Source organism: Watersipora subatra, chromosome 8 (assembly GCF_963576615.1).
Source record: "Watersipora subatra chromosome 8, tzWatSuba1.1, whole genome shotgun sequence".
Lineage (NCBI taxonomy): Eukaryota > Metazoa > Bryozoa > Gymnolaemata > Cheilostomatida > Watersiporidae > Watersipora > Watersipora subatra.
In genome coordinates this window covers 36,825,302-36,841,440 of record NC_088715.1, presented here as the reverse complement: position 1 = coordinate 36,841,440, position 16,139 = coordinate 36,825,302, and the positions used below count along the sequence as shown (strand labels likewise).

The 16,139-nt window shown below is 33.6% G+C and overlaps 1 protein-coding gene across 2 annotated transcripts in view; it reads left to right on the top strand.

The window, feature by feature from the left end:
* Window positions 1-16,139, top strand: part of LOC137402882 (peroxisome proliferator-activated receptor delta-like) — a 35,208-nt gene that overhangs the window by 9,301 nt on the left and 9,768 nt on the right. Inside the window, exons 3-4 of one of the 2 annotated variants that reach the window (XM_068089394.1) lie at window positions 8,739-8,909; window positions 11,792-12,347. In XM_068089394.1, the coding sequence (XP_067945495.1) occupies window positions 8,739-8,909; window positions 11,792-12,347 (727 nt within the window). The remainder of the gene's footprint in view (window positions 1-8,738; window positions 8,910-11,791; window positions 12,348-16,139) is intronic. The other variant, XM_068089395.1, reaches the window with a different exon arrangement.

The window sequence follows — 16,139 nt, the reverse complement described above, 5'->3', positions numbered from 1 at the left end:
TTTCGTCTATAGCCTGTGTTTTGACATGGTATATACAAACAGTGATGAGTTTGTGTCGATAAAATTTATGTGTATAATAGCACAGACAGTATGATGTCAAGGCAGATACAGCATTAGCACCTCACAATAATATAACATAGTGCCAACATGATAGCCTTTGTATGAGATAGATAAGGAAAACAAATGCATGACAATATATATACAGTATACTGAAAAATATGTTAGAAAATGCTGCATGCGGTATAGTAGAACATGGAGGACATATCATGACAACAATAACACAATGTTAGTTCAACGCAACACTTGTAGATAGACAGAATTTTTTGTTTTTCTGTCGGGTGTATGAACAAACAGTTTTCGGCTTGTGCCTACTTTTTAGCAGGCGACGTACAGCTGGTCATGGCTAAAGCGGGGTGACAGTAAGTCGATACCAGCTGCTCTCTTTCTTTTAACCATCGCCTATCGCAACCCTCGGAGTACTCGTGCAAGTTCTGTAGTAGCTGTAGTTCTGTGTACTCGTAGCTGGAAAAAAGTAAAAGTAACTCGGCTGCGGAAGGAAATGAACATGTTACTATCACAAACAGTGGCAAATCCAACATTTTCAACCCTTTCACTGAAGTAGACTCATTTATGCGTTTTCTATGGTCAACCGAGTAGACGCATTTTTTGGCGATTTTACCAGCAATTGCTAGTAACTGTATTTTATTATTCGTTAATAACATAACCAACGGTCTTTAGGACTTTTATGGTAGTGACAATGTTGTCGTAAGATTTCTCTGTAAAATTAGCCTAAAGTTTACTTTTAAACCTTTGTTTGAGAATTTCCAACTTAAAAACGGAAGATTTTTTGTGTAAGTTCATTAAATGCGTCCAAGTTAGAAAACAAATAACTACTTATGTTGATGACATTGTCGCTGATTCAGATTTTTGTGATTACACAGATAATTAAAATAGCAATAGCTGCACTGACTCTGATGGTAGTGAAAGTAATGGTTTTGTGAGAATAAGGAACATTGTAGAGGATCGTTTTAGCTTTGTAGCTTCACATCGCTTTATCAATGCACAAAGTATAGATACAATGAATTTTTTGCATAGCAGTGCTTGTTAACATGTTGGCAAAAGGAAATGTATAACCAAAACAAACGGTCTAGATGGAGTTTGAAATTAAAAAAATATTGTATACATATCATAAAACAATATCGGCAAAATGGTTGGCAGTAGGCCGATAGCTTAATTTGTACATGGACGGCAGTGAAAGGCTTATGTAGTGGAGGTGTGGCAATTCATAGACAATACAACATTGAATGAGAAGGACTCACCTTTTTTATGTATAAATTTAGTCGGTGAGAACGGCGTTTTTTCCAGTGGCCCCAAGAAACAAACGTTCACTTGACCTTCTCGGTACACGTTGGCAGTAAATATTAATTAAGTGTAAATTACTACTCATTAATGTATTTTATGTAATGAGTAGTACATTTGTGTAGCTGTATAGGCACCTTTGTATAGGCCGCAGAACCCAGGACGGTGCTTTTTAACACGACAGCAACTTTGCTGTTTAAAACAGAACAGTGTCGTTGGGCATTGTAAAGAGGGGTGCTAATCGGAGATTTTGGTTAATGCGCCTTAGCAGTGAAAGAAAAACAACAGAATGGCCGCACCTTTATATAAGCTGCTTGGCTCAAATCGTCAGACAAAAGTAGTGGATTATAGTTCGAAATTACGATATTTACTACATACTCGTATTAATTCAGTTCGCTTCGTACGACCGTATGGAAAAAGAAAGTCCGCTCTAATATTTATTTACTGTTACTACTCATATCAATGCAGTTCACTTCGTACGACCGAAATTGGTATGACAAAAAAAGGAGAGACCGCTCTACCAGGCGGACACATACATACACAGATACACAGACAACGATTGCCGTTTTTATAGTAGATGGTTGACCAATTAGACTGATAGTTGGTTAGGTTCAACCAACTATCAGTCTAATTGGTTGAGATATATATCTTAAAGTTTGTCGTCTGTGTGTATGTGTGTAGTTCGGTATGTCCATCTATAGCTATTAAAATCTTGGAATTACAATGTCGCATCGTGGTGGATTTGAACTCACAAAAATTGCAACCGCAGGTTCCAATCGTCTAACCGTGAGTCTACAAAGGCTCTTCAGATTCATAGCTCTTACTATATACAACCTTTTCTGATTTCACACTCCGATTCAATTGAGACAATGAACTCTATTAACTCTATGAAACGACGCTTTTTCATCTTCGCCGTACTAGGGCTAATTTGTTTTCCGCAAAACGAAATCAACAACAATTTTTATGGACATTAAAATTTGGTGATTGCATTTTAGTTCAGCGTCATCCATTTTGTTAAAAATGAGTTTTTAAAGAGATAAGTGACAAAATTTGGGTTAAAAGTTTACTAAGATACATACTAAAACTTCCTTCAAGTATGTTTTTAGTAAGTTAAATTCATATTAAGTTAGATTCAACGTTTATGTTACACATGTATCTGTCTCTAATATAAGAACTCTGCACGTAGTACATGTAATAAATATTGTAATGTTACATGTTTTTGCATATCATAACCACAAGATGCGCTAAAGTTATTGTATGTAGCTGTAGTTACTTAGGTTAACATATTGTTTTGTTACTATTTTTTAATGATCATGATTTTTACTAAGCTGTGATTGCATTAAATAATGACTACGTGTTTTATACTACTCTATACGTCTATACGATATTTTCGTCTTGTGATGCCAGCACTGAAATGAACTAAAGTAATATAATCGTATCCCAAATCATTTTTCATTGTAATCGTAGCAAAACAGACTATATTTAGCCATTACTTGCTAATGATTTTACAGTTAAACATTTGAAATAAACCTTTACAGTTTTGTTTTTCTTATTAATTTATTTTAACAGAACGCTTTTGTCACGATATGAGATTTAAACGTTACAGTTGTTTGAAGAGTTGTGTGGAGTTGTTTTATTTTTTCTCTTAATCCATTTGAACTGCATAAAAACACTTTTTCCATGATACGAAGTTTAAAAGTTAGAGTGGTAAATGTTGTATAGGTTAAATAACAATAAATTTTCTGTTCAAAGACTTTTTTATTTTTGTATCACATGCATCCCATGTATCCCATGGCATCTTTTTTGCTAAACTAACACTTGTTGGGAAAAAGTTCTTTTGTCAGTGTTATGGTGTAGTCTATTGGATTAGCTCGCTGGTCAGTAGACCTGGAGGTTTCGAGTTAGAATCCTCTGCGAAGTGATTTTTTGCTCTTAAAACTTTCTTGCTGTAACTGGACAGACAAACACTGAGACTTATATACAAAAAATTGTTCGACAATAATTTTTTGTCAAAAGTACAGTATCCAGTTTTTTTTTGTAACTATATACAGCTAGTCTAATGTTTCATCATTAGCTGTCATTTATTGGCTGCTAAAATACCCGGGCGACGCCAGGCATTCAACTAGTACATATATATTGGATATATAACTAGTTCATATATATATATAACTAGTACATATATATATTGGATATATAACTAGTACATATATATATTCAACTAGTACATATATATTGGATATATAACTACTACATATATATATTCAACTAATACATATATATTGGATATATAACTAGTACATATTTATATTCAACTAGTACATATATATATTGGATATATAACTAGTACATACATATATTCAACTAGTACATATATATTGGATATATAACTACTACATATATATATTCAACTAGTACATATATATTGGATATATAACTAGTACATATATATATTCAACTAGTACATATATATTGGATATATAACTAGTACATATATATTGGATATATAACTAGTACATATTTATATTCAACTAGTACATATATATTGGATATATAACTAGTACATATATACAGTCAAACATGGATAACTCGAACTTCAAGGGACCGAGCAAAAGTGTTCGAATTATCAGAGCATTCAAGTTATCAGAGCACTGTCACAAGTCCATATATTTACTTATTTATTAGTAGATACATGTACATATACAAACTATAATATAAATCAAAAGCACAAATGGCTTGTTTCAAATTAAATGCTTCTAATGTAAAGTTTAAAACGTTTTCATGAAAAAGTATAGAGATTTTTCTATCACTTGAGATTGGTTTGTTGTTTGAGGTGATGTTATTGCCAGGACGTTTTTCAGATTGACATTGGCAAAACTTGATCGTTGTTGAAATGCTTAAAAGAAAAGACATTTTTTTCTTTTGGGGTTTTACCCACGATCAATTTTGCCGTTTTTTCTTGAAGTTTATGCAGATTACCTTACTTTACCTGGGATTCGTTAAGAGCAACACTCCGAGGCAGTTCAATTAGAAGTTTTACGAGGTTTTACGGTACATTCTATATCACTCACGCTTTTTTAATAGATACTTATTGAATGTACACACGTATTCTGTGTTTAGGTCAAACGATGAATAGTTTTTTGTAGCTCAGACAACGTATACGTTTAATTACAACATTTTTTAAGACGTTTTAAACATGTAACATTCCGACGTTGATTCAACACGGAGTCAACGTCGGAAAACTATTCATCACGGGCTAGCCGAGTCACGCACTCAAGGATTTTCGCCACGCACATACAAAACAACATGCGATCTTTGTTTTGTATGTGCGTGGCGAAATTTCTTGCGCGCGTGACCCGGCTAGCCCGTGCTATTCATCGTATCGCAGTATAAATCAAATTTCACCAAACTTTTAGAAAAGTCGTTGACAAAAATATTTTGCCATTGGTGGTAATAACGACGCTTATGAATTACGAAAAGATGAAGTTTACCTCTATGGCTTTGAATAAAGTGATTTTCTAAAGCGAAAACAACCGTTTCGGTAGCCGTTGGGCAAAAAAACAGTTCGAATTAACAGTGTTGAGTTCGAGTTATCTATAGCAATTTATCATTACGTGGGAACGGACCAAAGGAAATGTTCGAATTAACCATGTGTTCGAGCTATCCGTGGACGAGTTATCCATGTTTGACTGTATATTCAACTAGTACATATATTGGATATATAACTAGTACATATATATATTCAACTAGTACATATATATTGGATATATAACTAGTACATATATATATTCAACTAGTACATATATATTGGATATATAACTAGTACATATTTATATTCAACTAGTACATATATATATTGGATATATAACTAGTACATACATATATTCAACTAGTACATATATATTGGATATATAACTAGTACATATTTATATTCAACTAGTACATACATATTGGATATATAACTAGTACATATACATATTCAACTAGTACATATACATATTCAACTAGTACATATATATTGGATATATAACTAGTACATATATATATATTCAACTAGTACATATATATTGGATATATAACTAGTACATATACATATTCAACTAGTACATATATATATATTCAACTAGTACATATATATTGGATATATAACTAGTACATATATATATATATTCAACTAGTACATATATATTGGATATATAACTAGTACATATACATATTCAACTAGTACATATATATTGGATATATAACTACTACATATATATATATTCAACTAGTACATATATATTGGATATATAACTAGTACATATACATATTCAACTAGTACATATATATATATTCAACTAGTACATATATATTGGATATATAACTAGTACATATACATATTCAACTAGTACATATATATATATTCAACTAGTACATATATATTGGATATATAACTAGTACATATATATATATTCAACTAGTACATATATTGGATATATAACTAGTACATATATATATATATTCAACTAGTACATATATATTGGATATATAACTAGTACATATATATATTCAACTATTACATATATATTGGATATATAACTAGTACATATATATATATTCAACTAGTACATATATATTGGATATATAACTAGTACATATATATATATTCAACTAGTATATATATATTGGATATATAACTTGTACATATATATATATATTCAACTAGTACATATATATATTGGATATATAACTAGTACATATATATATATATTCAACTAATACATATATATTGGATATATAACTTGTACATATATATATATATTCAACTAGTACATATATATTGGATATATAACTAGTACATATATATATTCAACTAGTACATATATATTGGATATATAACTAGTACATATATATATATATTCAACTAATACATATATATTGGATATATAACTTGTACATATATATATATATATTCAACTAGTACATATATATTGGATATATAACTAGTACATATATATATTCAACTAATACATATATATTGGATATATAACTAGTACATATATATATATATTCAACTAATACATATATATTGGATATATAACTTGTACATATATATATATATTCAACTAGTACATATATATTGGATATATAACTAGTACATATTTATATTCAACTAGTACATATATATTGGATATATAACTAGTACATATACATATTCAACTAGTACATATATATCGGATATATAACTAGTACATATACATATTCAACTAGTACATACATATTGGATATATAACTAGTACATATTTATATTCAACTAGTACATATATATTGGATATATAACTTGTACATATATATATATATTCAACTAGTACATATATATTGGATATATAACTAGTACATATATATATTCAACTAATACATATATATTGGATATATAACTAGTACATATATATATTCAACTAGTACATATATATTGGATATATAACTAGTACATATACATATTCAACTAGTACATATATATTGGATATATAACTAGTACATATATATATTCAACTAGTACATATATATTGGATATATAACTAGTACATATTTATATATAACTAGTACATACATATATATATTCAACTAATACATATATATTGGATATATAACTAGTACATATATATATATATTCAACTAGTACATATATATTATTAAAACTAGAAATTCCACTGTCATACAGCCCACGACCAAAGTAATAATGGAGAAAAGAAAGGGAACTGTTGGTTGTTGAAAAAGTAGTTCTCAGCAGGAATTGACAGAGTATAATGTAAATGAGACTTGTTTGAGATGATATAAAATAAATTTGAGGGAGCATGACTCTAAAAAGGCGCAACTAACAATTTATTTTGGAGGTAAAGTTGGAGGTCATTTCGTGGTGGCCTATGTCAATGACAGCTTTAGCCGTGGTAAGACCTTGACTCTTGTGTATTGTCAAACCCCATGCTAGATCGAGAGGAATGTCTGTACGGCTAAGAGTGGCATAAAATAAATATTTCATATTATTTATTTAATAATTTATATTATTAAATGTTTTACAATGCATAAAATAAATATTAAATCAAGCTGTAGACCTAACCTACTGTATGTAATTTAACTAACAATAGCAATAATGAAATATGTTTATTAAATCTCTTATTATATTGAAATGCAATATTAAAAGTAAAATGGCAAGCTGCCGTGTAATATACAATTTGAAAGTTGGTTGTTGGTTAAAATAAATATTAATTCAAGCCGTAGACCTAACCTACTGTACGTAATTTAACTAACAACAACAGTAAAGAAATATGTTTATTATATCTCTGAAATGCAATATTAAAAGTTAAACGGCAAGCTGATGTGTAATATACAGTTTGGAAGTTGGTTGTGTTGTGAATGTACAATGGTTTTGACAGCGATATGTAACAGAAAGCAAGCATTGGCATTTACGCGTCTGGAAGTTTTATGCAAACTTGAGTGAAATAAAGAAATATTCTTGTCATAAAAGGGCATTGTAGTAACGCCCTACCTTGTAGATAATATGTAAAGAAATCTGGCTGATAATTCTAGAAGTTCTAGATAATTTGAAAAACCTTCGGTAACTGGACAAAAACGTAGGCTGATAAACTGTGTACCACATTTTCGTACCTGTAAATCGATCTATGCCTCAAACAGTACACAAACCTTCTTGGCAATTAAACAATGCCATAGACTGGTGAAATGAGCACGTTTTTCTCGTGCTGAATTGCGCACTGCTAAATAGTTCTACTATCTGTCGCACGGCTTTATTGGCGTTTCGTAGGTCGGTCGAAACTATTAATAAACCAAGCTGTTCAAGCGTTTTGTGGCGATTTTTGGCAGAATTAATCTATCTATTTATGTATAATCAGATCAGATGGGTTAGTTTTAGGAATTTGCGGTAACCTTTCAAAGGCTTGGTAACATATTTAAATAGGTTTATATGCGTTTTGTATCATTATTATACATACAAGGGTTTGGTGACGGGAGTTAACGGATAATTTTTCGGGAGTTGTGTGCACATGCGCATGTATCATAAATCTCCCAATCAATCGCTTCGCTCTTGTTTGGTCGTGGGATGATAAAATAATTTAAACTGTTTACATTTGCAAAATAATTTTTTTGTGCTTTTCTTTTTTTAAGAGGTGATGGTTTGTGGCTGTAAGTTACAGGCTGGAAGTTGCTTCCCTTAGGCTGCTGCAACCTTTGAATGTGTGTTCTTTTCCTTCAACGTTAGACAGCATCCTGCTTTTTGATTCTGCTTGTATTATAACTGATGATATATTCAGACTAGCTGGTGTTCCATCTAGCAAGTTCGTCAAGAATGAGCCTATTTTCTTAATGATAGGCTGCATTTTCTTTAGGGGCAAATACATGCGAGGCCTGCAAAGCATTCTTTAGACGTTGCACAAGTAATTCCTTTCAAGCTAAGCCTTGCCCTGCAAATGGAAACTGTACAGAGGTTATTCGGGGCAGACTCATATGTGTACCTTGTCGTTTTTCCAAGTGTCTCGATGTCGGCATGACCAAATCTGGTAAGTCGCTAGCATGATTGAAAGGTATTTAGCCAAAGCGTCTTCTTGTTACTCCGGTATAATACCAAGCGTCTTCTTGTTACTCCGGTATAATACCATGCGTCTTCTTGTTACTCCGGTATAATACCATGCGTCTTCTTGTTACTCCGGTATAATACCAAGCGTCTTCTTGTTACTCCGGTATAATACCAAGCGTCTTCTTGTTACTCCGGTATAATACCATGCGCAGTTATTATATCATACCGTTGTTATTATTAATAATTCTATTAATAATTCTATTAATAATTCTATTAATAATATGTTGCACTTTGACATGTGACTCCAACATACGAGATATTTGAGATATGAGCAAAACTTTGACCGAGTTTTTGCTTTGGATACGAGAAAAATTTAATATACGAAATGATTGTCGATGCGGCTGTGAGGTGACCGAGTATGAAAACAGCATCGTCGGGTCTTTCTCATCGGACCAGTTTGAAAAAGTTTTAGATCTCCGCTTTTAGGCTAAAAGTTATAGTGAAAGCAAAAAGAGCCAAGGTGGAAAATAGTAAAAAATATAAAAATGAAGACAAAATTAGAACTAAGTTTATTGTATGATTAAAAATAATTTGTAAGTTTGTGTTAGTAAGTTAAATTCATGTATTTTAAAATTTAAAGCTCATGTAATTTTACGTTGTGTTACATACGGTAAGTGTAGCGTACCGAACGTGCTGTCAAGTCTCTCTCACACCGCCATTAGCCAAATATGTCTGTCTCAAGGGTAAGATAACTCTATACAGTACTGTACATAATGTCACATTTACTGCAGATCAAAACCTCGAGATAGGCATTTGTTACATTTTGAGGAGAATTGGAACAATTAGAACCATAATTCCATCGTAATACCCTGTCTTTAGTTGCCATTTTCAGAGGTGAAAACGGATCAATTTGTAGTTACAACCATTTTTATATAAGAAATATTGCTGTGAGATATGAGAGAATTGATGTACACCCTACAGGATGAAAATATTTGTTGGTTATAAAAATTCGCGATTTCGCGAACAGTCAATTCCGCGAATTATTAAATTCCGTGAATAATTAGTTCTATTTTTAATCACAAGGGAGAATAACTACTGCATCAAATTAAAAACTAGCTGCTAGGCTAGTTTTTAATATAAATACTAAATGTAGTTGAGTTTCAAAACATTTTTAAAATCATTGCCTGGGCTTTGAGCTAACACCATTGCCAATGCATCACATTTCTTTACAAAATTATTCAAGGTTGTCACAAGATATGCGGAATGGTGTCATCGCAAAAATAGCCGCTAGGCAGAAGTACTAAACGTAGCCGAGTTTCAAAACTTCATCGCCGGTGCTTCGAGTTTTATTGCCATTGCATCAAACTTTACAAAATTATTCAAGGTTTTCACAAGTTATTCGGCATGGCTTCGTCATCGCAAAAAATCTCTCCTAGTCTCTTTACATTGAAATCAACTCCATCAATCTCTAATACCGAAGTTGAGGACGATCATGATTCTGATCTGGACATTATGGTGTGTATTTGATTTGCAGTGCAGATATGTTTTTCCATAATTACCTGCTTAAGTTAATTCTTTTGTTTAAAAACTGATCGCTTTCATTAAATACTTCAGCTATTGTTTTTGCACTTCTGCACCACAGCACGTTTTTGCACTTATTGATATGTTTTCTTTTTTGTGTTTACTGCAGATTGAGAATGAAACAACCTACTCCGATTACGAAAACTAGAGACAATTAGTAATATTCAACAAGGCAGGAATATTGGCAGAGAAACAACTCCTTGATATCGCTGCAACAAACATGATTATATTATCTATTTTATTTCGTGTATAGATATATTATAATTTATTACAAACTTGAGTGTACAAATAAAATATTTCAAATACAAATAAAATTTTACAAACGATGAAGTAAATATAAACAGTTTAGTCCATATGGCGGTTGTCTAGCAATAAAATTAAACTGGTACTCTTCATAAGCGAATACTAGCGTGTAATGGTGCTCTCTGACTAGTTATTTGGGTAATAGCAGCTCTATATCGCTGTCACTGTCTTGGGTAGATGTTAAAGGCGATTCTATCGCTACTGCATGACTGGTAAGGAAGTTATCATCAAAACTTTCCTCGTGGCTTGCTATTGCGAAGTTCTGCCGGTTGACCAAAAATTTGTGCTCGTAAAGGCGTTTTTGTTCCTTTTTAAAACAGATATATTCTTCTCGTTAGCAGCTGCAGTCACTTCTAATTTCAAGACCTCCCTGAATGATTGGTGATCTTCTAAGAATGACATCTACCACCCTTGTAGTCATGGTGCCTCCGTGTATGATGAAAAATCTCTCTCTCACTAAAACAAATAACGAAGCGGTAGGATGGAAAATATAAATATTGCGTTTTACCGAAGACCCAAAGTAAAATTCAACAAATTTAGTAAATGATTTTGAAAAAACTCATTACTTACCACAAATCGTTGGTTCATCAAAGGCCTCAAAATCGATGAATATTTGTGAAAACCTTCAGGCGCAGCTAAAATTTTATACTTAGCATTATCGACTCGTAGTTGCAAGCTGTGGTGTATACCGCGTTTCGGTATATGCGCACACCAAAACACGCAATGTGCGCATGCGTAAGATTAACTCCATTGCAAAACGCAATAGAATTAACTCTTCATAGAGAGTGCCAGTTTTCAGCCGCGAATAAATTAGTCCGCGAATATGCATGAAATGGCCATTTTCGCGAAATATAACTCCGCGAATAAATTCATCCTGTAGGGTAGATTCCAGAACATTTTATACTTTTATGTCGGAGTAGGACTATACATATACATACGTAGTCGATCGGACAGCTGTTAACGACTATATAATGTTTGCAGCTAGCAAGAAAGGTCGCTACACGCATGAGCGACGAACACAGTACACTATGGAGATAAAAAGAGAAGAACTGCAGAAAGTCAAAAAAGAGGCTAGCATGCCTTCCGAGCCGACTCACACAGAGCTTATCTACTTCCAGGAAATTCTTGATAAGATTAATCTTCATTCTAAAGAGAACTTCACTCAACTCAACTCGTTCATGCAAAACCAGAGTGAGCTCACCGCCAAAATCGACAAGCTGGTTGCCGAACATTGTCCAAACACAATCCCAGATTATCCACTCTATTTTCCTGGCTCTGGACAGGTGCAGCAGTTTGGTGGCCTGTGCCAAGATTTCAGAGACGCTGCTGCGCAGTTGGAACTGGCCAACAGCCTGAGCGCATCTCCCCCTGTTCAGAGTCTCAATGTGCTATGGCGTAATTGGATGGCTATAGCTGAGCTCCTTTTTGTTCAGTTGACACGCTTCGCAAAGCAGCTGCCAGGATTTAATGACCTCCTAGTAGATGATAAAATCATTCTCCTGAAGTCAGCAAGAATTGAGGTCAGCACCATCATGGCGTAAGTACTGTTTTTCACCTTCTCACCTTCTGTTTTAATATTGATGCATCAAAAACTACTAGTTATCTCAGCTTGTATCTTGCTGGTCAACCTTTGCTTGCAATCAACCTTTAATCAACTTTTCCCATACAAGTGGCGTTTCTACTATAATAGCATTGAGAGCATGCTAGCCATTCACAGGCTTACATGATCACATGTTTCTACTATAGCATTGCGATCATGCGAGCCGTTCACATGATCACATGTTTCTACTATAGCATTAAGATCATGCGAGCCGTTCACAGGCTCACATGATCACATGTTTCTACTATAGCATTGAGAACATGCGAGCCATTCACAGGCTCACATGATTACATGTTTCTACTATAACATTGAGATCATGCGAGCCGTTCACAGGCTCACATGATCACATGTTTCTACTATAGCATAGAGATCATGCGAGCCGTTCACAGGCTCACATGATTACATGTTTCTACTATAACATTGAGATCATGCGAGCCGTTCACAGGCCGATGCAAAACATAAACGTAGATAAAACTTTAGTAGATTTTATCAGAACGTATAAGTACTTTTTACCATTTGCGATTGTTGTTGATGTTTGAGGTGATATGATTGCCAGGATGTTTCAAGATTCAAATTGACAAAACTTGATTGCAGTTTGAATGCTTGGAAGAACAATATGGGTTAAAACTACTCACATTATCGCGGCTGCCTGTCACTCTCTCTTTCTCTCGTTATTGACATCGGCTGCTGTGTTAAAGTTGCAAGAACTGCAACGATAGGCGTTTAAATCGCGCTCTTGATTGAATCTGAGCGTTTCAACCACAATCAGGTTTTGGTAATTTTAATCTTAAAACCTCCTGTCAGTTAGATCACCTCGAACACTAAAAACAATCAAAAATAAAAACTACCGATACTTTCTGATAAAATCTACTAAAATACAGTGAAACCTCGGTTCTCGGACACAATCTGTTCCAGAAGGTTGGTTGAAAACTGGGTTGTTCGAGATCCGAAACAAGTTTTTTCACTAGAATTAATTTATATAAGTTTTAATCTGTTCCTAGTCGAGTTAACAACTTCGGTAAAGTATTTTTTTTACATTTTACACCCTAAACTGTACTGTATACTGCATAATATAAATAAAAACGGGTAGATATAGATCGTGTTCAAGTTTGATAAAAGATTTTCTATCTATGATCATGAAAAAGAAAACAAAAAGTAGATATTTTGTATGCTTTGTTCTTAAAACATCGAAAATATTAAAGGTTATACGATACAATACCAAAAATCGCAGAAATTGATAATGAAACAGCAAATAAATGCAACAGATCAGTTACATCAAAAATCGTGTGAAAAAGAAAAAAGAAACAGCAATGGCAGGTTTACTTCACATCTTTGAAAAATAATCCTTCAAAACATTTTAGGGTAACTCGACTGGAGGAGTTGCGTCCCTAGAAAGTCTTTTCAGTAGAGGCGACGATCTCCCTGATGGCTTCTTTTTGTAAAAAATTTATGACGCGAAACTTATCCCCTTTTTTGAGAACATTCCAAAAGGGGCTCATAACAATGTCGTTAAACGTATAAACATGCTGTTTCCGGAGCTGTTCCGAACGTTTAATTCAAATGCGCATGTTCCGGTTTAGTCGAGAACTGAATTTATGGTCGAGATCCGAGACGAACAAATCTTAATTTTTTTAGTCGAAAACAGAGTTGGTTGAGAACCGGAGCGTTCGAGAACCGAGGTTCCACTGTATTCCGTAAGTTCATCTTTAGAAGATCCTTTTGAAATAATCCATTGTTTTGAAATAGACCGTTGTTTGAGGATTACCGTCCACCCTCTATTTGAACGCCATGGGCTCTATTTTTCCACCCTTGTCATATAGAAGCGTTTAATTAGAGATGGCTTTCAAATAAAGGGTGGCGCTGTATTTGTCGACTAGCTCATCAGCATTATGGAAAAATAAATTCAATTTTTTCATTAGCGAAGCGATGCCAATGTCGCATATTTTTTACACTCCACTTCGGGTAAATCGACATTAATGCCGTCGGCCCCAGCATTTTTCTAGAACATTTTTTATATACGTCAAAGTATCAGATCGAGTTAAACAAGACATTATTTTGGTTATAAAATATTAGTGTGATGTTGTTAAGTATTTTGATGGTGTCGCTTTCAAAGGTTTAAATAAAAAAATGTAAAGAATTGGAATTATAAAATGTAAATTACGTTACATACACCATACAATGGCAGCTTTTCCTATACAGAGCCATATAGTTTCACAGAGTCCCGTGACCAAGAGCCGGAAACAAAAACGCTTGATTCCAAACAAACCTGATCGACATACTGATCTCTAATGGAATATTCTTACCTCGCTCTCAACATCTCATCCTTTTGCATTTACTTTACTTTATTACAAATAATCATTGGTAGTTTCCTGTAGAAAATTTTGTCTTTTTTTCAAATGGTGTATACTACAGCAATCAATTTCAGAGCGACTGCCAATGGGAGTAATTTTTGTTGGTTAGTGTTGCGGCCTCTCCATTATAACTTATATAAAACAATAGTGGGCGCGGCTTGTTTGTTTGGAGCCGTGCGAGCTCCGATATGCGCATCCATTAGCAGCGAAACTCTGTGAAGTTATGCAGCTCTGTACTGGCAGAGTCATATAGCTTTAAAAAGTCTCGCGACCAAAACCGGAAACAAAAACGTCGGACTCCAAACAAATCGGATCGACATACTGATCTCTAATGGAATATTCATACCTCGCTCTCAATACCGCTCTTTTTTGCATTTACTTTACGTTTTTACAAAAACGTTATTAGCAGCAATTTGTAGGAAATTTTGTTTTCTTTCAAATGGTTTATGATACAACAATCAATTTTAAAGTGACTGCTAATGGGAGTAGTTTTTGTTGATTAATGTTGCGACCTCTCCATTAAAACTTAGATAAAAATAATAGGCGTGGCCTGTTTGTTTGGAATCGAGCGAGCTCTCGTATATGCTTCTGTTAGTCGCGGGACTCTGTGAAACTATACGGCTCTGCTCCTATAGTGGCGTTCTATTGGAGGTGGTTTTCAAATAAAGGTGGCATTCAAATAGAGGTTTTTTCTGTATCCTATCCTAGTTTTACCAAAGAACTATCAGAGCCTAACAATGCTTATCATGCCTAACAATGAGATTCCAATCTACCGTGTTTTTGTTATGGCGATGCTTAACTGTTCGTTTTTGAGCTTTTAAGAGCTTGTAATCACATTTCCACCTATTTTGCACCTACAACACAGCAGAGTAAAACATGGTGAACCTTGTGATACCAAATAACTGTAAAGTGAATTTTGTTGCAAGTCAACCGTTAACCCTTTAGCGACCGCACGCTTATGGCTGGAAAATCCCCAGCGTACCAGAGCATTTACTAGGGCGATTTGAGCCTTCGACACGACTGCGTAAAAACTGCATCAACTTACATCAAAATTGAGGTAGATACATAAATTAACATGCATAGGAATGCTGAGAAATTTCTCTACAAGCTGATACTTTTTTATGTAGATAGCTTGCAATTGCTTTCCTGTTAAAGTCTCAATTTGTTGAAGCTACCAAATTTTTATTTTTGTACGTCATTTTCAATTGTATTTTCTAATTAATAAAAGTAATTGACAATGTTGTATAAATAATACTTGCATGAATTCATATGTTCACAACAATTTGCAAAAAAAATTGGTCTTCCAAGAGCATTGAAAGTGAAGTTATTACCTCCGATGCAATGCGGGAGCGCCCCTCGAAATTCTCAGCGCGTGACC